The following is a 27,609-nucleotide window of genomic DNA, read 5'->3' on the forward strand; positions in this document are numbered from 1 at the left end:
GAACCTAAAAAAGTCTTAATTGAAAAAATCCATTTCAGTTGGTTTGAATAAGAATGCTGTCATAGGAATGGGAAACTTGCCAAAAGACTGCAAAACAAATGGCAATAATAATTACCAGTTGAATTTTGGATAATTGCTTAGCAGAATGCAACAATGATCACTGTAGATAAGTTCATTTATATGTTTCGCTCAACTGGGACAAAAAGGAAAGAACATACTAATTTAATTTGCCAATGACAGAGAACTGTCAAGAGACACACAAAATAGCCAGAAAACGAACAGAAAAGCTTATTGTTTTTCCAAAAAAGTGCATTTAGACAGATATACATCTAGAATATGAAGCTGAAAAAATATTTGGAAATTAAGATGACCTGGTGCAAGTCCAGAGATATAACTGAAAAGGAAAAGTAATACTGGGGGGGGGAGGGGAACCCAAAACTGGATTAGATAAGGAGGACTTCCACTGTACTACACTCAGTTCCACAAAATGCTTTGACAGAATGGTATGAACTGAATTCAGGGACGAGCTAGGTGAAGACTCCATCACTGACCCATGTGCTCCTACTTCTACAAATGATTACTGCAATGCATTTTAGATCTATGTCATGCAACTTACAATGCTTGTAGATATACCTCACCAACTCTACAGTGTGATCCTCTACTTATTTCCCCACAGCTTCAGAAATCCTTTCTCCTGATATTCCAGAGTCATCAGTGGATCCAGGCAGAGCTAGATTGATAGGTCATAAATAGCAACAGCTATAATTGTAGGGCAAAGTAACTGCAAAGTGAATAAAGGCTGGCGATCAATCATTTCAGCCAAGGCTATTTCACTGAAGAATAAGCTTCCAGCGAACACAAAATCCACAGCTTATTTATCTTTAGGACATACTATAAGACCTTACTGATTCATAAAACTTTCCTACAATAACATGGTATAAAGATCTCATCTGGTTTTAAAAACAAAAGGGAAAGGGCAGACGATTCTGATGTTTGCTGCCATCATCCCTGCATTGTTCTATGCATCTCACTAAACAGAGATTGGCTAAGCTACAACTGGAGACAGTGTAACAGCTTACAAGGGAGAGACTAAAAAAAAAAAAAAGGGGAGGAATTTAATATAAAGAGTTACATGTAGAAGCATTAGAATGACACTACTGAAGGAATGGGTTTTGGAACCTCAAGAAAGTAATCTTGTCAGCAAAATGCATTAGAATAGCATCTTTCAAAAAGAGCTGGGAGAACAGTGGTACTTCTAGCTCTTTTCAGCCTCCAGGTCACGTGAATCACATGGATAAGGCATTTCTTTAGTTTTTGTAAAGAATCTACCCTTCCTGGTGAACTTGAGAAGAACTAGTCAGAGAGACGTACCGCTCTTCTCATTCTGTGGCAGAGATTGTGTGCTTGGTTGTGGTAAGCCTTACTTCCACAAGCTCCAAAGGTAGTTAGGCTTCCAATTTCCTAATTCAAGTGTGCAGAAGCAAAGAGGCAGCCACTGCACCACGTGATGAATGTGAAAGAAACAAAATAAGTTTCTAGGAAGATTTTATTTCAATATAAGCAGTAAAAGTACTTTTCCTCTTTTTTGTCTGAAGGGGAGGTTAGAGTTTGCAAAAAGGATCCTCAACCAATACAGTCCAACATACTTTCTGCAGCAGTTTTACGCTTCAGTGGTGTGTGCATCTAAATAAAGTGACAATCAGCCCTGAGTGGAAGGAAAAGATCCTGTGTCTGGTGTTGAACCATTCCACAGCTACACCTAAGGTACTAAACAGCAGCTATTTCTGCTGGAAGCAATTTTAAATTGAAGGGAGACAAAAAAAAAAAAAAAAAAAAAAGAAAGAAAGAAAGAAAAAAGAGAAAAGCTGTTGAAAAGCACCAAAGAAAGCTGGGGCTCTAGAAAAAAGTGCCAATGGTCCTGACTGAGCTTTCTGTTCGCTTCTCAATACATCAGGCCTGGAACAAGTTTCTCAGTGCAAAATTTCTCTAATTGGCTGGAAAGCATTTAAGGAAAAATCTTTTTAATTAAAAACAGAGAACCAACAAGACATGAAAGCCATGGGGGTTGGGAGAGGCATATGTTGACCTTATGAAGCTTCACAGCAGAACTCTGCAGGGGCTGTTTAAACTGAGAAAGCACAGTTTTAATTAAAGAGTCCTGAGGAACAGACAATTCAAAAGAGCAGGTCAGCTAGATTTCAAGAGGTCAATTCAAGCATAAGCAGAGGGAAAACAAGACTTCTGGTCATTTTGCCTTCCTCTGGGAGAAATCTGTTGCTAACTGAGCATTATGCTCTGTGCTTCTCAACACACAAGCTAGCTGTCCTCTAACCACCTCTATGGGTGTTGTATATCATTGATAAATGTTTGAGGGAGGGAAGAAGTGAAGTCTACCCCAGTTGCTTGACAGTGGATCACGTTCTAAAATAAATCTGATTTCCCCCCCTCCCAGTGCGTGAACTCCCAGATATGCTTATGCATACTTGAAAATAGAACTCTGCATCTTGCTAAGTTTCTAAAAACAGTGGGAAATCCTGTAAAAGAAACCAGATCCGGCATATCACCAAACAGAAATCCTTTTAAGAAAAAAAAAAAAACAACCGAAAACAAATAAAAAAAACACAAAACTTTTTCTTTACTTTTTGAAGCTTGTTATGTTACTATCTCATTTAGTGAAGCTAGTAATTTTTCCTTGCTATTTCAGGACAAAAGGAAAAGTAAATCTAGTCTCCAAACAAAAGGAGTTATGAAGGGCAATGTAACTAGACCCCATCAAGTAGCAGGGCTAAGATAGAAAAGCGTAACATAAAAGCTGCTGCATTTTTCTATGAAGAACTACTTTCCAGTAATTCAAAAGGATAAGGAATTAAGTAGAAAATTAATATCTACAGTAATTTCCCAAGAGAAACAGTAATGTTAGTGCACTTCTATTAGCATATACATGGTTCTGCACATACATGGATTATTACGTTCAAGTATTGCTTCTGTTCAGACAGACCTCTCTTATTTGCCCTTTGAGAACTCAACGGCGAGATGCATCTGCTTGGGTGAACAAAGTGCATACGCCAAGTCAAGGCACGGTTATTTCAAGACCGACAGACACAGCAGTAAATTTTCCTGCATCGAGGAGGAGCAACCATCAGCCAGATTAAGCAATCAGTTCACTCATTTGTAAGACGTTGTCTATTTTTCTGAAGTCCCAATTAAACACTCAGAAGCGAGAACAGGGAGATCACTCAACATTTACCATCATGGGCAAAACAGACTCATGTCGGTGAAATTAATTTAATTTATTGCCAATCAAATCAGAGTAGGACAATGAGAAATAAAACCAAATCTTAAAATACCTTCCCCCCCCTCAACCCCTTCTTCTTCCCGAGCTCACCTCGCTTCTGATTTCTCTACCTCCTCTCCCCAAGTGGCGCAGGGGGACGGGGCATGGGGGTTGTGGTCAGTTAATCACACGGCGTCTCTGATGCTCCTTCCACCTCACTCTCTTCCCCTGATCCAGTGTGGAGTCTCTCCCATGGGAGAGAGTCCTCCATAAACTACTCCAATGAGAGTCCTTTCCACAGGCTGCAGTTCTTCACAAACTGCTCCAGTGTGGGTTCTTTCTACAGGGTGCAGTCCTTCAGGAACAGACTGCTTCAGCATGTGTCCCCAATGGGAGCACAAGTCCTGCCAGCAAACCTGCTCCAGCATGGGTTTCTCTCTGCACGGAGCCATGGGTCCTGCCAGGACCCTGCTCCAGCACAGGCTCTCCACAGGATCACAGCCTCCTTCGAGCGCATCCACCCGAAGTGGAGGGTCCTCCACAGGCTGCAGGTGGATACTTTCTCCACCACGGACTGCAAGGAGACAGCCTGCTTCACCACGGTCTTCACCATGGGCTGCAGGGGAATCTCTGCCCCGGTGCCTGGAGCACCTCCTCCTCCCCCTCCTTCTTCACTGACCTTGGTGCCTGCAGAGTTGTTTCTCTCACATATTCTTACTCTTCTCTTCCAGCTGCTGTTGCACAGCAGTTTTTTTCCCCCTTCTTAAATATGTGATCACAGAAGTGTTACAACTGTCACTGATCGGCTTGGCCTTGGCCAGCAGCAGGTCTGTCTTGGAGCTGGCTGACATTGGTTCTATCAGACACAGGATAAGCTTGTAGCAGGTTCTCATAGAAGCCACCCCTGTAAATCCCCCCACTACAAAAACCTTACCATGCAAACCCAATACACTCCTGCATATAATATGATGTTTAAATTGTCAAAATTGTATCATCATAAAATGAGATGCAGTAGCAACAAACCATCTGTAGATAGAGTCATGATTCCACGCAAACTTGTATAATTGTTTTTAATTTGATACATACATAAGGTTTTGTGTTCTAGTGCAGTGATCATAAAGAAACAACTTAACAGTAATTTCTGTATTAATCCAAATAGAAGATGTACCACCAGCCATGCTTCTAAAGAAAGCTCCAAGTTGAAAGTCTTACTTGCTTTGGGCAACACTTAATCTGACTTTTTCTGTTCTTGAGAGACTCATTCTGTAGTTCAGATCACCAATGATCTCACTTCTGGTTGCTGCTATTTGTTATATTACATGATTCCCTCCCACACTCATCTAAAAGCAACGTATTACAAGGAAAGAAATCCAGATGTAGTCTATGCCTGAATGTGGTAATGACCATATTTCACCCACGTTGCACAGGTTCAGCAGCTTCTTAGTAAATGAGTTTCGTTCTTAAGATGACTATGTATGTTCTGAGTTCCCTATGTACAAGTATAGCAGACAAAATCCCATAGCAAGTAAAACTGAAATAAATAAAATCAAGGTTCTAGTCTGTAATTACCAGTAGAGAATCAGAGAAATTGGATTTAGTGGATGAAAATATTGAGAGCAAGCTTCTCTGAAGTGATGCATTTCTGTCCCTAGTTAATGTAAAAGTAAAATGTATATAAACATATAAATATACAGGTAAACATGCCATATTTGCTCAGACTGAAAAGTGCAGCCGCTGGACTTTAAAGTCCGAAAAATATATGTTGAACTCTTAAGGCCACAACCAGAGCATAGTAACGTCCACCTGAGCTTTTGTTCCCATGCTTCCCTTTTCCCTTCAAAGTACCTTGGTGATTACATTTTCTTCCACAACCTTTTCCTTATTCACATAAAACTGTTAAAAGTAAAAGAGAAGAAAATATTATGTAACTAAAACTTTTTGGTTCTTTTCAACAAATCCAGGTGCCCATCATCTGGCTGAGTCAGATGCTAGATAGATGAAGCTTAATGAAAACTTGCATTGAAAGTACAGCAGTGGGTATTTTCCATCAGATAGGTTCTTCTCAATTTGTCAACAAGGTTCAACACTGACAGCTGCAGTTCTGGTGGATGACTTCTTCACTATCATCTCTAATTCTCCTACAGAAATATGTTCTAGGAGCCTACACTTTACCTTTTCTGACTATAAACTGGCCTCAAATCAGATATGTTGTCACTGCATACTGGTTAGATTAGTACCATACAATTTACCTGAAATCTTAAAAATATTATCCATGAACTAATATAAAGGATTTAGAACTTAACAAGGTATCTACGACTGGGAAGAAGGCATTACAGACAGCACAGTCAGTCACTTCAGTAGCTAATTACCCAAGGATCTAAAATGGCATATGTCAAAAAAGTCAAGTCATTATTCATAGTCTTGCAAACTCTGTTCATCATGAGCAAAGCTTAAGCAGAAGGTGAGGTTTTATCTATATTTAAGAGAATGGTTCTAGTTTTCCCTGCAACAAGATGTGAGGCTGAATAGCCTGAAACAAGTGAGGCTTACAGTACAAAAAAAACCAAAAACAAACCCAAAAACCAAACCATCAAAATTCTTATTTGTACAGCAACATCCAGTGCATTTTATTAAAATACTAAATTAAAAACTAAAAACATAATTTTAGTTGCATGTAGTTACATGAGTTTATTTTGAACTCTCGCCAGTTCTGTAATACCTAATATACCAACTGCAGCATAAGAATAGCTAGTACAGTGCTGAATAGTTATTTTGGCATTGGAACTTTTTCCTTGTGGGTAGGGTTGGGGAAGAGGTCACACAGTTGTCAGTGGTTCCCCTTCTACAGCCATCAGGATCTTGCAGCATCATCTAGGAGATGTGCCAGGACTAGCTTGCTCAGGTGGCAGCGCTCACCACCCTACAGCCCAACACCACTATATTCTCTACCTCCTGCAGGGCTCCTAGTCAAAGTACTTGTTACCCCAACTACCTAATAATCTACTTCCCTCATGCTCCATATCCTATATTCTAACCGTCTCCAGGTCTGCTACCCTCCTCCCCCAGCACATATTTTTTTTTCCTATCCATCCCCATGCACAGGCCAACAAATATCCTTCCTCTGATCTACTGGTGCTTGACATGCTGTTTGTAATAGAAATAGCGCTGGCAACAAGGTGCTCCTATATTACTTTATGCTGTGAGCATTTATTAACTCTTCCACAGGCAACTGTGATGGTGTCTCCCTATTAACAATGTTAGAACATTAGAACACAGTGTGAAGTGTCAGTATTTGTACTGCATTAATAGCCTAGCTAATGATTTTAATGTCAAGGTAACAGGACAGCAGCAGATACTGGAATACTTGCCTCCATTTTTCCCCACTGTTCGGAAACACCTCCAGAAGGTCCGAAGAAAAGACGCCCTGTTATGAGGGGTAGCTTGAACAAAGCTGAACTCACGGAACAAGATGTGTGTTCCTTGACGCACGCTGTTAAAACTGTGGAGATAAAGTCAAAACACGAGAACGTTAGAAAGCTGAACCAATGTGAATGCTCTGGGGCCAGCTGGAACAGTAGCAAGAAAACCACTGGCAGTTACATTTTGTGAAACCAAATCTCCAAAGCTTATACCCATCTGTTCTCTAGAGAGAAGACTATTTGCAAAAACCACACATTGGAACTTAATTATAGGAATTAGAGGTCTGTGAAAGTAAAATTCATTCTAAAGAATCCCAGCAAGGGGTGTCCAAGAGCCACTTATTTGAAACCAATCCATTGGAAAATGGCTGGCTAAGAGTAACTGTTGTTTATCTGACCAGAAGATGCCCTTTCTTTTAGTACCATTTGAACCTCACTGGTATTCTCATCACAGTTTTCTGCAAAGCCACAAAACAAAGGAAAAAAAATCCTCTTTAACAGAAGCCTCAAGATTTCATTTCTAGGTTACTGAAACTTGACTGTATTGGATGTATAAAATCTACTTCAGTTGTCATGAAAAGCAGATTGACACTTCACTAAACAATGCTTTGCACTAGTGTATTTTGAAAAGACTAGCCAGTCATTATGACAGATAGTCAATTTGATATTCACATTCTTGTATTTTAGTACAAATTTCTCATATTTGAGTTGTAAGCACTTCAGGCTAACATTAAAGTAAACATTTGTCTTAAAAAGGTTTCTCTGAAGTGTAAGAAGCTCTCCTTTGGGCATGGTAAAGCTCAACATGCAAGAACAACAGAAATGCAAATGCAAACATTATATACCAAAAGGTATAATGACAGGGTTGCCTCAAAGCCAAATTTTGTGCATTTCACTCTGCATCGTGCAAGTGGGACAAAGCTTTCAAACACTCCAGAGAGATCATTAAAGACATTCACTTGGGACCGCAGCTTAACTCTCCCGCATAGGAGAGAATTAATGAAAAGACACAAGTTTACTTTCATCACAGCAGAACCTCACCATAGGTAGCATTCTCCACAACAGACAAAATCCAGTGGTCAGCGTGAACCCTCTCAGTTTGCAATTTTAAATAATCTTTTTAAATATAAACAGTTTAAATCACTTTATCCTTTACAGTATAGAAAAGGGTCTCACATTTGAAAGAGAATTATACCAGATGGAGTTGAGCAAAATTAAAAAGTCATGTAACAATTCGGGAGCTGGGGGCGGGGGGGGTGTAGAGAGAAGCCAATTTGTTTTTTTCTGAAAAGAATCACAATTTCTGTTTTTTAATGTCCTGGTTCTCAAAGACATGGGAGTAGACGGAATTTTTTGTCGTGTGTTGAAAGCTAGGTGCAGAACACTGTTTCTACCCCTCCTACGCAGAAGGAAATGCAACTCAAGTAGAACAAGTACCATCACCTTATGATTAAGAAACACTCATGACTCTTGAATCCTGGAATTAGGAATACTCTTTCTTTAACTATCATGGACAAATATATTATTTTTTATTTATGAAACTTTATTCATGGACCAGTGCTGTATAAACCAGGGGAAAACACAGCCATTGTCCCACGAGATTAAAGTAAATAAATAAATCATGTGCCTGCTGAAAATATTCTAAAATTACAGGAAAGGGCTCCCATGACTACCATTGTAAGTAAAGAGTATCCATTATAAAGTGCTGTAGCTCACTGCCTTAGAGTGAATGAGTTCAGAGTAAGGGACAGTAACTTGCATAAAGTCCCACAAGATGTCTGTGACAAAGCTGGAAATGGGATTTCAGATCTTCTCATCCCAAACCACAGCCTTTAAGACTTTTTTCGTTTTCTATTTGCATTGTTTTACTGATAATCTGACAGGCTGATGAAGAAAAGAGGGATACGAATGAAAGAGAAGAAACTTGGTGTAATAGGAGAAGGCAGTTTTCAGAAAGATGACACACGTAAGGGAGGTGTTTAGGAAGAGAAATAAGATGAAGGCACAGTGATACAACTAAATGCACCAAATTATGTTGCTCAGAACGACTACAGCACATGCAGCATCTGGAAGCAGATTGTGGCATGTCTGGTCCTTTCCATTACAGTCGTAAAGTTAACATATTATTAATTCACAGCAAATAGCCCTACTATATTACTCCTTAGTTCTAATAAGTGAAGACTCAAGCCACTTGCATTTACAGCATGGGATGGCTCTAAACTGAGCAGGCAGAAGGGTATGATATCATTTGTTGTTGCTTATTCAGTTAAAAGAGTGGGTGGATATGTTGGAACATTAGCACACCTGGATGTGCTGACAGCCAAGTGCCGCCAGCTAGTTGAGCAAAAGGTACGATATTTCTTTCATTCCTCATTTCTTGCAATAAGATTTTGTTTAACTATACAATGGAAAGATTTTTCCCCAAAAGCTCAAGTCTGTGAGCATGGGAGTTAGAATTTTATCCTGGTTAAGATGCTGTCATTTCAGAGACACTACTTTATAAATACCTTCTTGTAAGTTGTAGAAGTTCAGCCCAAAGGAGCCATCCCGTGATGGAGCTATCCAGCAAGGAGCCCAATGAGAAGTCAACAGATCTATTCTCAGGGAGGGTCAAGATCACTAAGGGAGACAGGAACACTACACATTTTGAACAAACTATGTATTTTGAAATTCCTTTATCATGGGTAAGTGGACAGTACAAAGATAACTTGGCCACCTTCTCCTTAACCAGAGGCCCAGAGGTGAAGTTACTGTTAATGTGGCAAGTAGTAAAGGCTTGCAGGTAAACCCTTCTGGAAGAAATGGTGACAACCCAAAGCTGTTGCAGGTATTCCATCAGTATGTAAGAAGTATCACCAGCATCTTTCTTACTGATTTTTATAGACATGCAAACAGATGTCTTTCCCAGTTTCTTTTGAATGCAAAAATAAAACAAGCTACAGACTCTAAGACGAATAGCTTAAGCAAGCAAGATATCAACAGCAAAGCAACGAACTTAGCTCAAACATTCTCAGCAAGTTTAACAGCTGCTGAGATTCTTCTCTTAGGATTGCTCGGTCTTCCCTCTATCTGTCCTTCTCTCACTGATCATCTCATACCCTTAGCAAAATTAGGTGGCCAGAGCTTATCAGCACATTCGCAGGAGAAAGACTTACAAACAAACTAGGGTATCTCAAGAAGGTACTAGTTTGTCCTTTATCATTTAGAAATGGGTTTGTGAACCAGAAGCAGGGAAAATAATTTTTAACTTCTCTGGTTAACCTCTTCTTTCCTCCTTTTAGGCATTTAGTGCAGCCATCTGCAAGAGATTCCTTCAAGAAGAAAGCTTTAAACAACTCTGCGAGTCTCCAAGACTCCTATTGAAGACCTAATGGTTGCCCTGCCCCTTTACATTACCAGTAAATAGAGTAGGCAAACTAGAACATTAACGAAAGTTACTAATGATGTGATTTTATTTGTTTTGCTGAAACTGAGACTAGAAATTGAACTGAATGTTCATTAGTTAACACCAGTTCACTGCAAACACTCATATTTCACATAAGAATTGTTACGCAATTGGGTACTCTGTTAAAAAAAATGGCTTTTCCCATTCACTTGTGAGAATATTCTGGAGAAAGACGAGAGAAAAATGAAGTAAGGTCTTCACTCAATGGGAAGATCTAAAGAAATTTTACAATAGGGACTTTAAGATGCTTACTTATTCACTCCTTTCTTTTACGTGCCCCAGAGCAGCCAAACCATGGAACAGTCTCTTCCAGCACCACTGCTGAGAAAGCTGCGTCTTGCAGCACACACACAGCCTACGCTTGTGGGATGGCACATGCACGTGAGAGGAAGAAGAAAAGTCTTGGGAGGACACTGTGATAAAATGGCCCCAGCTCTCAGAAATGGCTGTGCTGGGAACTCTAGCACTCAGGTGCTGCTTCTCTGAACAGAGCTGCTTTCAGTAAGGCTTTGTCTTTTGTGCAATTACATTTCGGCAACTTGCCAGAGTTCAGAAACTTTCAAGCACTCTTTTCAAACCTTTGGACTTCCAAATAGATTGTAAAAGTCCCAGGATGCTATGGTAACATCCCAATTGAAACCCACTACAGTAGTTAGCCTCTGCCTGCTGAACTCGAGCAAAGCCAAATATGCACAATGCAGAAAGAGTCCCAAGTCCCCGAGAAGGACAGAAGAGCTTGCCAGGACCCTGCTGTCCCACTAGCAGGTGCCACCTTTGGTTACCATGCTAAGAGCTGAATGAGTTCACAGGACCCCTCCTCTACTAAATGGAAAACAAGGAATAAGGACTGTTATTCCTTAACTTACAGCGTTACTGCTTGCATTTTCCATTGAGAGCACGATGAAGGAAGAAAACCCCACTTTGAAGGCTTATGCTGCTTCTCCAGCACTAAAAATCTCCCCACACATGCACTACTTTTCTACCCAGTTACACAGGTGTCTAAGTTATTAAAACAGATTTGAGTGTCTTAAGCAAAAATAAAGTAGTCTGAAATGCAAAGTTGCCACTGGAGGCTATGTCTATACCGACTGAAACATCTGTAGGGAAAAACAGTGCAGAGGACCTGATGTCAACATTATGGGTACCTCAGGGTTCGTTTTTCCTTCAAATACACTCTGGATTAGCTCTAGTCTGGTCCCATGGGCTGAATGCTCATTTGCAGTTGGAACACATCTTCCAGTTTAGTTTCATATGAAAGGAACCCAGGTCACGAGCTCCAAGACTGCTTCATGGTGTGAACCAAAGCACAGTAAGTAGGGATAATCAGGAGTATTAGGATTAGAGACTATGGTACAATGGGTAACAAAGAACTAGCTGGAGCAATAGAAAATACTGAAATTCAAAAGGCTTTAAAACCCAGGCAATTTCTGTTGTTAAATAACTCATACGCACACAAAGCATCCTCAAGCGACCAATCACACTCACCCCAAGGCTATGCTCTGAAATAGCTAAGTGAGGTTTACCTTGCCTGGAAGGAGCCCTGAGAGGGAACATTTAAAACTGTAGGCACCAGTGGAGAAAAAAAAAAAACAAAACCAAAACAAACCAACCAAACAAAAAAACCAAACACCAAACCCAAAACAGTTTCACTGCTGTATTCAATAAATTACTGCCGCATGAGCATAGTTTAATTGAAGATCATCTTATTCTTCACCTATTGGTTTAAGTGCACTACACTATGTGCAATATTCAGACCAATCATTGGACTATTTCTTTACCTATCCCTCTTGGAAGGCAGAGTAGGAGCACTAGCATTCCTCAATTCAAAGCTGTTGTATCAAGTGCTTTTTATAATTCCATCGATATTAACATTTGGCCAATGAAGTCAGCCTCAAGGAAATCACCGTCTTCCTCTAATGAAATTAGCAGTGCTTTTTAGGCACTTCCTCTGAAATGTGTTAGCAGTGTTAAGACAAAACAGATGCTGAAAGTTATTCCTGACAACTGGCTTTAAGGAAAAATACTTTTTTAACAACCAGGCAGATAGGAAATCATTAACACTCTTAACATTTTGGAAAGACTGGGTGATGTAACACTGCAAATACAGAGACTGGATTTTTTTAGATCCTTTCTGTCCCACCCACTCAAGTTTATTTCAGCTGAAGGGTGTGGAAAGAGGGAAAGGAGTGACACAAATTTTGATGATTTGTTTTCAATCAAGAAATCTCTGCATTCATGTCAGAGTTAATACAGGTGGTACAGAAATTATCCCAAGTACTGTTTGAAAGGAAATGAACCACAGCACCTGTGACACAGCTCAGAGTAGGCAGTGATCAAGCATTCTTATGTTGCTTTGTAGCAAATCAAACCCTCTGAGACCAGTCTACAGATTCTGGAGAAGGAAAGGATTAAAAGAGTTGCTGTGCTTGCTCTTTATTACCCGAAAGCCCTTTATCTTTTTTAGAGTCCCCCTCCCTTGATTTTTCCTATGCTAGGTCAGTAATTTAACACCTTAAAGCTTTCAAATCATAAGCCAAAATGACCTTACTGTGTTGAATTATTATCCCAGGATTTAAAAAAAAAAACAACAAAAAAACCCAAAAAACAACCCAAAAACCAGCAAACAGGATGGGGGGTGAAATCTCTAAAAACAGAGGCCTTTTGATCAGAGCAGCATCCTGCAGTTTGCTGTAACTCAAGCTGGCCATTCTTGTATAGTAGGAATTAAGGACTCCCCCTGCCAGGCAGGGCCCTATTAAAACACAATAGCTGTTTGAAAAGGGTAAGCAAGCTGATATGGATATAATAGGCCACATATTGGGGCCCCTTTCTACTCTGAAAAAAAGCTGCTTCTTAGAGTTATGAGCTGGGAAATCTAGTATTCAGGAAGATGGGATCGGAAGATGGCAAATAGCCCTGCAGAAGCCCTCCAAGGTGCTTAAAGGAAAAGTAAAGAAGCCTTCAGAGGTAAGCATCAATCACCCAGGCCTAACTCTTTCAGTCTGATCAGGTGCTATTTCAGATGACATGGTGTTTCAATGAGCCTAGAAAGGTCTTGCTGGTATAAACAGAGATTTTGTTTTTACAGTAGAAAACACAGTGAGTTACGCACCACAGAGCTGCATGAATACCATTATAACTAGTGTTATGAAGATCATTGCAAGTTGCTACCCAGCTTCCCTCAAAAACTCTCATCCTTTTTCCCCAGACCTAAAAAAAATAAATCCAGAATAAAACAAAACAAAAATCCAGAATTATAGCTACACAAAGAAAACTGCTAACTCTCCAGCTAACGTATTTAGTATTTTTTCAAACTGTTCAACTAGACATTTTGGGGCAAGCAGAAAATTCCTTATTGAACTGATCTATAACTTTCTACAAGCTGAGGGTGTGGGAGATTCAAGTCCTCAGTGAGTTTTATTATCATACAGCCACGATCTCCATTCTTTGTCTTCCTTTATTAACCAACAGATGTATTTTTGCCCTCCCTGCCACACTGGGGAATTCATTCACTAGCTGCAAGATGATACAGAAACCATGCAGTGAACCTGTGGCAAAGGTGCAAAGATGGCACAAAGAAGCGAAACACTATTAAAAATACAAGCAACACAAGGTAGTGTTCAGATTTCCTCTAGTCTAACAACTCTGGAAGTAGCTATGGAATTGACATCACCTGGAGATGGATTTCGGTACCAAAATGTCAATATCCACTGAAGGAGGAGTATGAATTTGAAAATTGCTGAATAACAACTGCACTTGTCTTGTACTGCTGAGAAGTGTAATGCTGGGTGAAGGCAAACTGGCTTCTTAGAAAGTTGAGGGCAAAGTATAAGCCCAAGTAAGTATCTGCTTGCTCCATTCTGCACAGTCTCCTGTATCTCTTATTATAAGACAGCTCCATGTCTTATAAATTAGACTTTTCATTATTTTAAAAGGTAGCAGCACAATCACATTATGATTGTACTGATCCAGGAACTACTGAAATATAGCTTAATGAGTGTTCCAAAGAGATTCAATACTGGTGCCACGTATGCAGCTCCCATATTTGGTCTTTTCGGTCTTGGTTAGACTGGAGAATTTCAAAAGAAGAAAAAAAAAAAATACAATTTATACTCTCTCACCTATTCAGTTCCTTGGCAAAAACTATAGCACGTCAAAGACTGAGCAGCTTCCAATATTTCCATCCTGGCAACAAATGAGCCTTGCCAAAATTCCTTAATACAGATGAAGCTTCATCATTTGACATTAATGCTAACTCTGCATTTAGAGATTGCTTAGCTAAACCACTTTGTGCTCACTACAATTGCTTGGCTACAGTGCCAACCAGCTACAGTTTGTCTAATTTATTTGAAGATATGCAATAGGATTAATTTTGCAGGACATGAAGTTACTGCAAGTCTCTAATGCTCATGTATTCTGGAATCTGTATGGTTTCAACACTACACAGCACGGAAAGTCTCAGGTTCTCTGAAGACATCTAGCTTTCTAGAAATTAGGCCTTTTTTCTTTTTCTCCCCCCCCCCCTTTTTTTTTTTTTTTTTAAGAAAAGGAAGATAAACCAAATTTTAAAAACGCATTTTTCGGGCAAGCTACAAGACTTCCAGCGGCTTGCTATTCATGGGGATGCAGAAACAGTTAAGGGATTTTACCCTGTAAAGGATAAGGAATCCTATTATGGGATCTTATGCTGCAGGTATTTTCTGATTTTTACAGTTTAGCATATCCAATTTAGGAGAAATTTTACATTTGTTGGCCTTGTCCACACTGGAACATGTGTATTCTTAGCCAGGCAATCAGAAATGCTCCTCAAGATTTTCTGTGACACCACAACATTTTACAACCTAGGAATGAATACAAAACTCTTTCCAACACCACAAGACCAAAAAAAAACACCCAACCTCAATTCTGATCCATCTCTTGTTAAAGATCTTTCTGGGAAAAACAAAGTGTTCCTCAAACTTACACTACTTTATTCCAACTTAATCCAAAGCATTATAAGTTTAGATAGATGGAAGCCAAGAACTCCTCTGAAATTGACCTCCTATATGCATACATCAGTCTAGACTCACGCCAAATTGCTTCATTAAAACCAGAACTAAACCATATGAGTTAGTAATACAGAGAAAGGTATAGTTATTGATGAAGCTATCATGTATTCAACAGCTTACAGCTTGAGACATTGAAAACTTTATTGGAGGAAACAGTACATTCCAAGACAAATTCCTAACAGAAAAGGATAATGTGTGTAATGTGTGTCTATGCCTTGTAATTCTTAAAAAAAAAAAAAATATACAAAGGAAAAAAACCAAATGGATACCAAACTTCCTACATTATTATCCTTTTCCAAAGTTATTATTCTCTAGTGCATTTCTACTGAATTCCAGGTGACAATTTCATATTACTAAAATAGTTTTCTTCAAAACTGTCCTGGTTCCGGTGGGGATAGGGTTAACTTTTCCTGGTATTCCATGCCATGTGAGCCACGCCCACCCTGAGCTGCCGGGGGAGGGGGCAGGAACTTGCTGCTTAAAAGCGGGCTGGGGCGTCCCGGGTCCGGCCGGTCGGCGAGCGGCGGGGAGCGGCGGAGCGGCGGTCCCGTAATCGCGTTTGTATATTCCCCTGTCCGTGTTGTTGTTGTTTGCCTGTTCCCTTTGCTGTTCTGTTAAACTGCTTTTGTCCCAACCCAAGAGTCTTGCCTTTTCTTACGATCCTTCCTGTGTTAGGAAGGCACGTGCGAGCGGCACGTGGTTCTTTGTTGCCATCTGAGGCTAAACCACGACAGTCCTTTTTGGCGCCCAACGTGGGGCTTGAAGGGTTGAGATAACGACAGAATCCAACTAGAACGTGGAAAAAACGGTTTTGGTTTTTTTTTTTTCTTGTATGCATTTATTTTATTAGGTAAGTAGTCACTGGTCATCATGTTGCTTGGTTTATTCTCATGGCTGTGTTACATAAATTCCTATATGGCTTATGTACTCCCTGCGATGCTGTTTACCATGTCTGGAAGAGGGATGAGGATTATCATTCTGCTGTCCTGTGCGATATCTGTTTATGATATGATAACATCACTGTTCAGACGGTTATTTTGGGGTGTTTATGTGGTTTTGTTGTCCTGTCCGTACATTGGACACAGTCTCTCAGAATTTGTTAATAGTTTCCCCAGCCCTTTTGCCTCCCTTTTCTCCTTCGGGTCAGGTATGACAGCTTTTGAGAATCTTGAATATCCTTGGGATACTCAAACTAGTGTGTTCCTAGTGCTATGTCTCCTGAATACGTTCCAGGTCTTGTTTAGGGTTAAGCGACTATTTAAGACTACCACCCGGAGATCTGCTCCGAGGCTGGATAGTCAGGGGTGGCATGGCATGTGGGAGAGCATGGGCAGGTACCTAGAGAACTACTCGCCTCCAATGGTCTGGGACTTCACCCCTGAACAATTACAGGACCCTGATAAAGTGGTAGAATATTTGAAGGGAAAATGTTGTGGCTATTCTAGAGAGGCACAACTCACCGCGCTGTGCTGGGCCCTGGCCAGTATCTACCAGGCACTGCTCAGAATTATGCAGCACCCTCAAGGGGAAGAGATGGAAACCAGACCGGCGGCCCCTGCGGCGGCCCCTGCGGCGGCCCCTGCGGCGGCTGCTGCAACCCCTGCGGCGGCCCCTGCGGCTGCTGCAACCCCTGCGGCGGCCCCTGCGGCTGCTGCAACCCCTGCGGCGGCCCCTGCGGCTGCTGCAACCCCCGCGGCGGACACTGCCACTGAACCAGAGAACCAACCCGTGCCGGTATCAGTTGCCCCCATACAGAAGAAGAAGTACACAAAGAAATCAGTTCGCTTAGTAAGAGATGATGATGAACCAGGGCCATCACGAGAGCAGGAGGAAGAGGCAGAACCAGAGATAATTACTCGATCCCTATCCTTGAGTGAGCTGCGGGATATGCGAAAAGACTTCAGCCGACTTTCAGGCGAGCACATTGTCACCTGGCTGCTCCGGTGCTGGGATAATGGGGCCAGTAGCCTGGAATTAGAGGGTAGGGAGGCCAGGCAGCTGGGATCCCTGTCTAGGGAAGGCGGCATTGACAAGGCAATTGGGAAAAAGACCCAAGCCCTCAGCCTCTGGAAACGACTCCTGTTAGGCGTGAGGGAGAGGTACCCCTTCAGTGAGGATGTTGTATGTCAGCCAAGCAAGTGGACTACCATGGAAAGAGGTATCCAGTACCTGAGAGAATTAGCCGTGCGGGAGATGATTTACTATGACTTGGACAATGCCGACTTACCCACAGACCCTGATGAGGTGCGATGCACAAGGCCCATGTGGCGGAAGTTTGTACGGAGCGCACCATCGTCATATGCCAACTCCCTGGCAGTAATGGAATGGAAAGGTGAAGAGGGACCAACGGTGGATGAGGTAGCTGGCCGGCTCCGGCGATATGAAGAAAGTCTCTCTTCCCCCCTTGTCTCAGCTGTGGAGAAACTGTCGCGGAAGGTCCAGCAACTTGAAGAGAATATGTTCTACTCCCCACCTGCACGGGCCAGCATCTCAGCTATTAGAAGCAGGCATTTCCCCACTCAAGAGAGAGAGTACAGAGGGTACACACCACGAGGCACCCTGTGGTTCTACCTGCGGGACCACGGAGAGGACATGAGGAAGTGGGATGGACGACCTACTTCGATCCTGCGGACACGGGTACAGGAGTTGCAAGGAAGGACAACCACAAAAGGGGATCCCTCCAGGAAAAGTGCCGCCCCAGTTTCCAGTGGGCCGTTCCCCAGACAAAGCAGAAGGCCTGATCTTGCTTCTGATCCTCTTGAAGGAACTTCCAAGTCATTTATGCAAGAAGTGAGTAATGGATACTATGACGAGTATTAGGGGGGCCCTGCCTCCGGCCAGGTGGAGGAAAGGGACAACCGGGTTTATTGGACGGTGTGGATTCGATGGCCTGGCACATCAGACCCACAGGAGTATAAGGCTCTAGTGGACACGGGTGCGCAGTGTACTTTAATACCATCAAGCTATAGAGGGGCAGAACCCATTTGTATTTCTGGGGTGACAGGGGGATCCCAAGAGTTGACTGTACTGGAGGCAGAAGTGAGCCTAACTGGGAATGAGTGGCAAAAGCATCCCATTGTGACTGGCCCAGAGGCTCCATGCATCCTTGGTATAGATTACCTCAGGAGAGGGTATTTTAAGGACCCAAAAGGGTACCGCTGGGCCTTTGGCATAGCTGCTTTGGAGACAGAGGAAGTTAAACAGTTGTCTGCCTTGCCTGGTCTCTCGGAGGATTCTTCTGTTGTGGGGTTGTTGAGGGTCAAAGAACAACAGGTGCCGATTGCTACCACAACGGTGCATCGGCGGCAGTATCGCACTAACCGAGACTCTCTGATTCCCATCCATGAGCTGATTCGTCAACTAGAGGTTCAAGGAGTGATCAGCAAGACTCGCTCACCCTTTAACAGTCCCATATGGCCGGTGCGAAAATCTAATGGAGAGTGGAGGCTAACTGTAGACTATCGTGGTCTGAATGAAGTCACGCCACCGCTGAGTGCTGCCGTGCCGGACATGCTAGAACTGCAGTACGAACTGGAGTCCAAGGCAGCCAAGTGGTATGCCACGATTGATATAGCGAATGCATTCTTCTCAATCCCTTTGGCAGCAGAGTGCAGGCCACAGTTTGCTTTCACTTGGAGGGGCGTCCAATACACCTGGAATCGACTGCCCCAGGGGTGGAAACACAGCCCCACCATTTGCCATGGACTGATCCAGACTGCACTGGAACAGGGTGAAGCTCCAGAACATCTGCAGTACATTGATGACATTATTGTATGGGGAAACACAGCAGAAGAAGTTTTTGAGAAAGGGAGTAAAATAGTCCAAATCCTTCTGAATGCTGGTTTTGCTATAAAGCGAAGTAAGGTCAAGGGACCTGCGCAGGAGATCCAGTTTTTAGGAATAAAATGGCAAGATGGACGCCGTCAGATTCCAATGGATGTGATCAACAAAATAGCAGCTATGTCTCCACCAACTAGTAAAAAGGAAACACAGGCTTTCTTAGGTATTGTGGGTTTTTGGAGAATGCATATCCCAGATTACAGTCAAATTGTAAGCCCTCTGTATCAAGTAACCCGGAAGAAGAATGATTTTAAATGGGGTCCTGAGCAACGACAAGCTTTTGAACAAATCAAACAGGAAATAGTCCATGCAGTGGCCCTGGGGCCAGTCCGGGCAGGACAAGATGTTAAAAATGTGCTCTATACCGCAGCCGGGGAGAACGGCCCTACCTGGAGCCTCTGGCAGAAAGCACCAGGGGAGACTCGAGGTCGACCCCTAGGGTTTTGGAGTCGTGGATACAGAGGATCCGAAGCCCGCTACACTCCAACAGAAAAAGAGATATTGGCAGCATATGAGGGGGTTCGAGCTGCTTCGGAAGTAGTTGGTACAGAAGCACAGCTCCTCTTAGCACCTCGACTGCCGGTGCTGGGTTGGATGTTCAGAGAAAGGGTCCCCACCACACATCATGCAACCGATGCTACATGGAGTAAGTGGATTGCACTGATCACGCAGCGAACTCGAATGGGAAACCCCAGTCGCCCAGGAATTCTGGAAGTGATCATGGACTGGCCAGAAGGCAAGGATTTCGGAATGTCACCAGAGGAGGAGGTGACGCGTGCAGAAGAGGCCCCACCATATAATAAACTGCCAGAAAATGAGAAGAAATATGCCCTGTTCACTGATGGGTCCTGCCGTATTGTGGGAAAGCATCGAAAGTGGAAGGCTGCTGTGTGGAGTCCTACACGACGGGTTGCAGAAGCCAGTGAGGGACAGGGTGAATCGAGCCAGTTTGCAGAGGTGAAGGCTATTCAGCTGGCTTTGGACATTGCTGAGCGAGAAAAATGGCCAGTACTTTATCTCTACACTGACTCATGGATGGTGGCAAATGCTCTGTGGGGGTGGTTACAGCAGTGGAAGCAGGGCAACTGGCAGCGCAGAGGCAAACCCATCTGGGCTGCTGAACTGTGGAAAGATATTGCTGCCCGGATAGAGAATCTGGTTGTGAAAGTACGCCATGTAGATGCCCATGTACCGAAGAATCGGGCCACGGAGGAACATCAGAACAACCAGCAGGTGGATCGGGCCGCTAGGATTGAAGTGGCTCAAGTGGATCTGGACTGGCAACGTAAGGGTGAACTATTCATAGCTCGGTGGGCCCATGACTCCTCAGGCCATCAAGGGAGAGATGCGACATATAGATGGGCTCGTGACCGAGGGGTGGACTTGACCATGGACACTATTGCACAGGTCATCCATGAATGTGAGACATGCGCTGCAATCAAACAAGCCAAGCGTTTGAAGCCTCTTTGGTATGGAGGGCGATGGCTGAAATACAAATATGGGGAGGCCTGGCAGATTGATTATATCACACTGCCACAAACCCGTCAAGGCAAGCGCTATGTGCTCACAATGGTGGAAGCAACCACTGGATGGCTGGAAACATACCCTGTGCCCCATGCCACTGCCCGGAACACTATCCTGGGCCTTGAGAAGCAAGTCCTGTGGCGACATGGTACCCCAGAGAGAATTGAGTCGGACAACGGGACTCATTTCCGAAACAGCCTCATAGACACCTGGGCCAAAGAGCATGGTATCGAGTGGGTGTATCACATCCCCTATCACGCACCAGCCTCTGGGAAGATAGAACGATACAATGGACTGTTAAAAACTACACTGAGAGCAATGGGTGGTGGGACTTTCAAACACTGGGATACACATTTAGCAAAAGCTACCTGGCTAGTTAACACCAGGGGATCTAACAATCGGGCTGGCCCTGCCCAATCAAAACTTCCACGTACTGTAGAAGGGGATAAAGTCCCCGTAGTGCATATGAAGAATATGCTAGGGAAGACAGTCTGGGTTAGTCCTGCCTCAGGCAAAGGCAAACCCATCCGTGGGATTGCTTTTGCCCAAGGACCTGGGTGCACTTGGTGGGTGATGCGGCAGGATGGGGAAGTCCGATGTGTACCTCATGGGGATCTGATTTTGGGCGAGAATAGCCAATGAATCAGATCGTGTGCTGTTAATTGATAAGTAACACTGTCACTGTATGTCCTCATTGCTATAATTGATATCAGTTGTACTACAAGTAAGGCACAGGGATGATGGGATAAGAACTGATCTCAGCAGCTGGTGCCCAGCAGTTTCCTCAAGATCTACATCTTTAGCCCACGGACTGCGTGCATGAGCCACACCGGGTGCACCAGTCACAAGCTCCGAAAAATACAGCATGCAACAGACCAGCACCACCCAGCATCTCACCTGCCCTGAGAGACTGTTTTAACAAATGGAGCCCAAAGCCGTGGATTAAAAGAACTCAACGGACACTTTGGAGGGATGACCCATAAACTAAGGGCATTATATGTGTGTATATATATATATATATATATATAACAGGGGAAAGTGGTGGCAATTCATTGGAACCTGCTGGGCATGGCATAGATGGTATGGAATAAGGGGTGGATAATGTCCTGGTTCCGGTGGGGATAGGGTTAACTTTTCCTGGTATTCCATGCCATGTGAGCCACGCCCACCCTGAGCTGCCGGGGGAGGGGGCAGGAACTTGCTGCTTAAAAGCGGGCTGGGGCGTCCCGGGTCCGGCCGGTCGGCGAGCGGCGGGGAGCGGCGGAGCGGCGGTCCCGTAATCGCGTTTGTATATTCCCCTGTCCGTGTTGTTGTTGTTTGCCTGTTCCCTTTGCTGTTCTGTTAAACTGCTTTTGTCCCAACCCAAGAGTCTTGCCTTTTCTTACGATCCTTCCTGTGTTAGGAAGGCACGTGCGAGCGGCACGTGGTTCTTTGTTGCCATCTGAGGCTAAACCACGACAAAAACATTTACAGAAGCTGCAGGAAATCCAATCCTTACAGCATGTGAGCAAGCATGAAAAGAGATTACTGCTTTATATACACATTGCAGATTGCACGCAAAAGACTGTAAATAGTCCCACTACATCTGTTGTGGATATGTCACTATCTATCTTTCTCATTTTTTTCCTATATATTCCAACACAGTGACTCAGCAAGCACAGCTGAGTGGTTTTCCAGACTGATGGAGAAAGATGGTTGTCAAACAGCAATCTCAGCATTGAGTGTCTATTTTGCATTATGGTGAGCTCTACTACAGACCTTTCCTTGGTGGAAGACAGACAAGGTAAGATTGCCACAGTTCACCAATTCTGACTTGAAGGCCCTTTCACTTCTGCAAGAACATAAACTAACAGGTTTGTGATCAGAAATGCAACAACAGGGATAAGAAAGTAACTATCCAATACCACAGATATTAAAACCAAGTAAACTGTTGCAGAAAATAAAATTAAACAAAAGACCCTGTGGCATCCCCAAAATTATATGATGAGCACTATGAAATACCCAACTGATTAAATGAGTTATGGCAAAATAACCATAAAGAGCACACATACAGGATGCTCCTTAAAGATTTTCTTAGGAACAGCAATGACTTGCACATCTATTTTGTTATACTGGGATGGACTGGGGAGTAGGAAGACTATATCGCAAATGCACATAGCCACGAAAAATCACTTTTCTATTACCTTCTAATCTAGACCACAGAGATCAATTTTCAGCAAACCCTTTTCCCTCTCTCCCTAAATCACCCAAACTTGTTTCAATAATAAATTTACACATTTGAAGTGTGTCACAAAAGTCTGATTTTAACTCACAGCTGGGATCACGTATGCATCTCCAAATTTGTACTAGTAACATTAACAACTATGATGAAAAGCAATAAAAAATGGGAAACACAAACAGAATTATGCTAGAGGTATGAAGTAAAACCAGACAGAGGATAGCACATTCAACTCTAGCCCAGAAAACAGCACAATCAGACATATATAGTCCTAACGTTTCTACTGTTTGCCAGGTTTCTGGACTTTGGCTTTCAGAAAATTTCAAGTGTCAGTTTTTCAGTTTTATTAGCTATCAACACTGCCTATATGCAATCGGTTTTAACCATCATTAAAGGAAGCTCAACTTCACGGCAAATGTGTTGCATTTCAGCGTTCAAGGCTATAAGAAGGAATACAAATATACCCGACTACATAAGGTCTCCATAAGATAGTCCACTTCTGCTGCAACTATTCTGACGAAGACCACAAATAAATATGTAATTTCCATGATGTAAAGAAATAGGAAAGAAGCGGGCAAGGACTGCGCTGCTACACCAGTGAACTCATACTGGAAGCATCATAATCTGACCAAGCTGCATATAAAAATTGTGATTGCCTCTCTTCAAATATCAAGAGCACAGTGCAGCTCAAGTCAGCACATAAGTAAGCAAAGGGTTATCTATGGACAACTACCCTGTGCTGACAAGGTGCTGATACCAAGTGCTAACATTCATATGCTATGGCAAGTTCTCAGGGTTTTTCTGTCACCAAAATGGTATTATAAGTTTCCTAAGTGGAGTATATTATCGCACATGGCGTGAATGGTAAACATGGTCTTTCATGTTCATTTCTATGTTGCTCCTTTAGCTACAAGCCCTCCGAGTTTGTCCTGCTCACCAAAAAGCTTCTTTACCTTCCCCTGCCCCATATTTCTTTGCAAGGGTTTGGATTCATCTGAGTATCCACTCACCTGTAAGATTCTTACCCATGTGGGAAAAAAACCTACATTTTCTAACATACTGGCAACATGTACAAACTACAGGGGGAATCAGTGTGTTATTCCCATTAATATATGCATTTTTTCCAGCTGTTTACTCAACAGCAGTCATCCCAATCAGCATATTTGTCAGGCTAGGACTTGTTGCAATGTTTGTTACAAAGAAACAACTCTGGGAAAATCAGGAATTCATAGATCCTGTCTGTCAGATGAAGATACCAATGACGTTTCTGCTGTCAAACAATTCTATAATAAAAACATCACGCTTCAGGTGGCAGATCTACAGGTTTTGGACAAAATTCACACAATTTTAACTCAAGTTACCCACACCTCCTAAATCTTCCATAGGTCTCATACAAAAAGCATACCCCATGCACAATAGACAGGGGGTACTGAAATCCCATTTCTAATATGCGTTGGAGAAACTTAGGTTACAAAGAAGAGACTTTGCCATTCTGACAACTCTTCTCTGTAGAGGTAAGACTGGTAAGCAACAAATGGACTTTAACAGAAAGGCTTTGTATCCTTTAGCAACACTTTTAAGTGGAAAAATATGCAACTGTTACAGGTTCCACAGAAAGATTTATCAACAAATTCAGTCCTGCAAATCCACCTACTCTGTGGAGAGAGACTTTGAAAATATCTCTCTCATAGCAACTTATTCACATTAGCTGCAAAATCTGTTCCTCAGAGTTTCTGGCACGAGTGCTGAGTCTGAGTACATATATTCATTCTCTTTCCACCGATAACTGAAGAGTGAAGGAGCCCCAAGAAAGAGCCTGTCAGGAACCATCAAACACATTATCCCAGTTGAGATTTTCAGCCCAAGGGGCTGCTTCACAGCTAGGTCATTGACAGCAGCAGCTTCATACCAATTGCATGGCTCAGTGCAGTCTTGCATTGAGAGTGATAGTTTTGCCTTTCTCTCTCTGGAGCAGAAGACACGTAGGAATCCTGAGAGTACTTGAGGAACACATGAAATATTATTTTTGCAATTGTTCATAAGATTGTATCAGAGAGAATATCAACATTTTCTGTACACACCTGAAAGTACTGTCACCTCCCAAAGGTTACTGAGTTGCTCAAAACCAATACACACAGAACTAACACTAAAAAAATACAACAACCAACACCCCTCCCCCAAACAGTCTTACTGAGAAATTCTAATGAATGGCTCCATCTCTCAGAAAGGGAATCTGGCACAACCTGTCAAAGCCCTAAGGACCTTCTCGCTACTATTTTTGCTGTTTATACTACAATTGTACAAAGCATGGAGACAACATTCTACAATGCTAGATGCTGTAAAGTACATGCAGTACAATATAATTTCTGTCTTGAAGAGCTTACACTATCCTTGCGAACAAGACAGAACAAGTTACCGTGGAAAGATGCAGAGCAGATGACAGCAAGATGATAACAATGATAAGGCCTACATACACAGAGATTAAAAAAAATTATAATTGATGGATCTAAGCTAGCTCTAAGAATCTCTCGTCTTTATAAGCAGATAATTCAGCTTATTTCCAGTTGCCAATTAAGGCTGTCTTCAGTGAGTGGCTTATTTCTCATGGGCATCCCATCTGTCCCATTCCTGGCCCTTCCCCCCTGCCCTCCGCTTTTCCCCCAAGGGTACTGAGATAATTTTAAAGAGGAGGACATTGTTTACTCTACAGATTTATTTAGTTAATGTTGTATAGCAGTACAGGACTGAACAAGCCAAAAGTTTTTCTGATACCAAAGCCTATGCCATTGCCAGAGAAAGCCAAGACTGCAGTATCATATTTGTCCCTAAGGAATGACTTGAACAAATTGTTCCAGCCAATCCAGACAGCAAGAGAAAATGAGGTACTTTCATTGCTAGAAGCTGATACTTCTCACCATGATAACATCTTCCTATCCAAGCATCTAAACTATATAGCACTGGCAGTTCTGTTACTTTGAACAAAGCATATGTTCCTTTGTGTAAAACAGGGCTCTACACAGTGCAGACCTGGTATTTTGAATTGCCAGGCACACAACAGATCTAAAAGCAGTACCCGACCCATGAGCCCCTCCAAACACACATATCACAGACACATTCTCAAATAAATATTATCAAACTGTCACTCAAGATCCAGCAGGGGCACTTCAAGTTAGAGCCAGCAGAAACATCTTTTACAGAAAAAGGGGATCTCGGACATCAATTTGCAGCACCCAATGGAAGCAGTGGTGCATCTGCAAGCTACAAGCAAGATGTCTTTCTCTATCATGCTCCAGCTGGCAGGTGAGCAGGGAGACATTTCACCAGAAACAAAAGAAAACAACGCGTGTTTTGGGAGAAGAACATAGACAAAAAACACCTTTTCCTGTGCCTCCAGTTCACTTGTATTTAGTTCGTCAAAGAAACTATAAAAGTGATAGCAAGATGAGTTTCCTGTCCAAGGTACGTTATCACTGGTTAATATTTCTGAACTTTCCGAAGAGTCTTGAAAAGAGTAGTGCATCTACCTGCAAGCTGGAAGAGAAAGTTTCAAGCAGCGGGTTAGCCCAGAAGAAAAGTAAAAATTACCAGTAGGAAGTTTCTTGGTCACAATTTTTTTTTGCTGCTTCTTCCAGCTGAAGTGAAAAAAAAAAAAAAAAAACCCACACACAGACTCCCTTTAAGATCCCAGAAAATATAAAGTGGGATGCTACGCACATTCCCTTGGCGTGATCAAATGCTTTAGGATGGGGGCCCTGTGTTTCTTCAGTACGGGAAAGATCAAGAAAAAAAGGATGGTGAATAATGTATAGGAGGAACATGTCCCTTTAAGATATGTTGGCACAGAAGTTAGGCTGGAAGAAGTAAAGCAGCATTAGTGTGTAATTACACAGAGGGCTTTCAAGAGTGTATTTCATGGAGATCCAAAAGCGGAGCAGAGATTTCTTGGGTTTGTAGTGAACAAATACCAGTAGCATTTCAGCATATCTATAAAATCAAGACTAGTACTGAGAGAGGCATAATCTTACTCATTTAGCTAAAGGATGTGGATTAACTGGCAGAAGGGTGACTGATCCCTATTCCTGCAAAAGTCAGGAGTCAGTCAAATGAGGGTAGCCTCAAGGTACTCCCATGATTGAAAGCAGATGTCCACATGATTGGGACAAATGAACAATGGAATTAAGTGGGAGGAAAAAATACTCTTGAAGAATAAAAATATTCTGGAAGAAGAACTGTAGAGATGAAGGTCAGTCCTCTGCAATCAGCAACCCTGGTGCTAGGCTGTGATTAGTAGTAAAATACAAATATATACCCAGTTTCATTTCCTAGAAACAACTAGAAACACTCACTGCCTGTAAAACACTTACTGCTTGATCCACATAGAGCTACATGACCACATTGTTTTCAGCTCTGAAATTTCACTCAGGTAAACTAAACCTCAACAAAATTTTCTTAATTACCCATAAAAATAGTTGTTGGAACTGGCACAAAGATTCGAAGTGACTCATGGTGAGGTGGAGCATTGCAATGCATGATGGAAAGGCTGTGATTGCTCTTCAGTGGTGAATCCAGCAAGAGAGGTCCATGGAACACCACTCTATTGAAAAATGTGCCCTGTGGGAAGGGTTCAGAGAATATCTAACACCTGTCCTTGACACACTAGCTTCATTATTTCTGAAAAGTTACAGAAGTCATTATTTTATCCCATACACACTTGAAAAAAAAAAAGTTACTCTTTGGCCTACCTGCTACCTTTCTAAACCCCGAGCTTGGTCTCTAATTTTAAGTGAGCATAAATAGGGAAAGCACAATGTGAAAAATTAGACACCCTAATACCACATCCC

The 27,609-nt window shown here is 42.4% G+C and overlaps 1 protein-coding gene across 1 annotated transcript in view; it reads right to left on the reverse strand.

The window, feature by feature from the left end:
• CSTPP1 (centriolar satellite-associated tubulin polyglutamylase complex regulator 1) overlaps window positions 1-27,609 on the reverse strand; it is an 88,997-nt gene that overhangs the window by 49,105 nt on the left and 12,283 nt on the right. The window contains exon 3 of the mRNA XM_074584452.1: window positions 6,643-6,773. Within this exon, the coding sequence (XP_074440553.1) occupies window positions 6,643-6,773 (131 nt within the window). The remainder of the gene's footprint in view (window positions 1-6,642; window positions 6,774-27,609) is intronic.

This window comes from Larus michahellis, chromosome 4 (genome assembly GCF_964199755.1).
Source record: "Larus michahellis chromosome 4, bLarMic1.1, whole genome shotgun sequence".
NCBI classification, from domain to species: Eukaryota; Metazoa; Chordata; class Aves; order Charadriiformes; family Laridae; genus Larus; species Larus michahellis.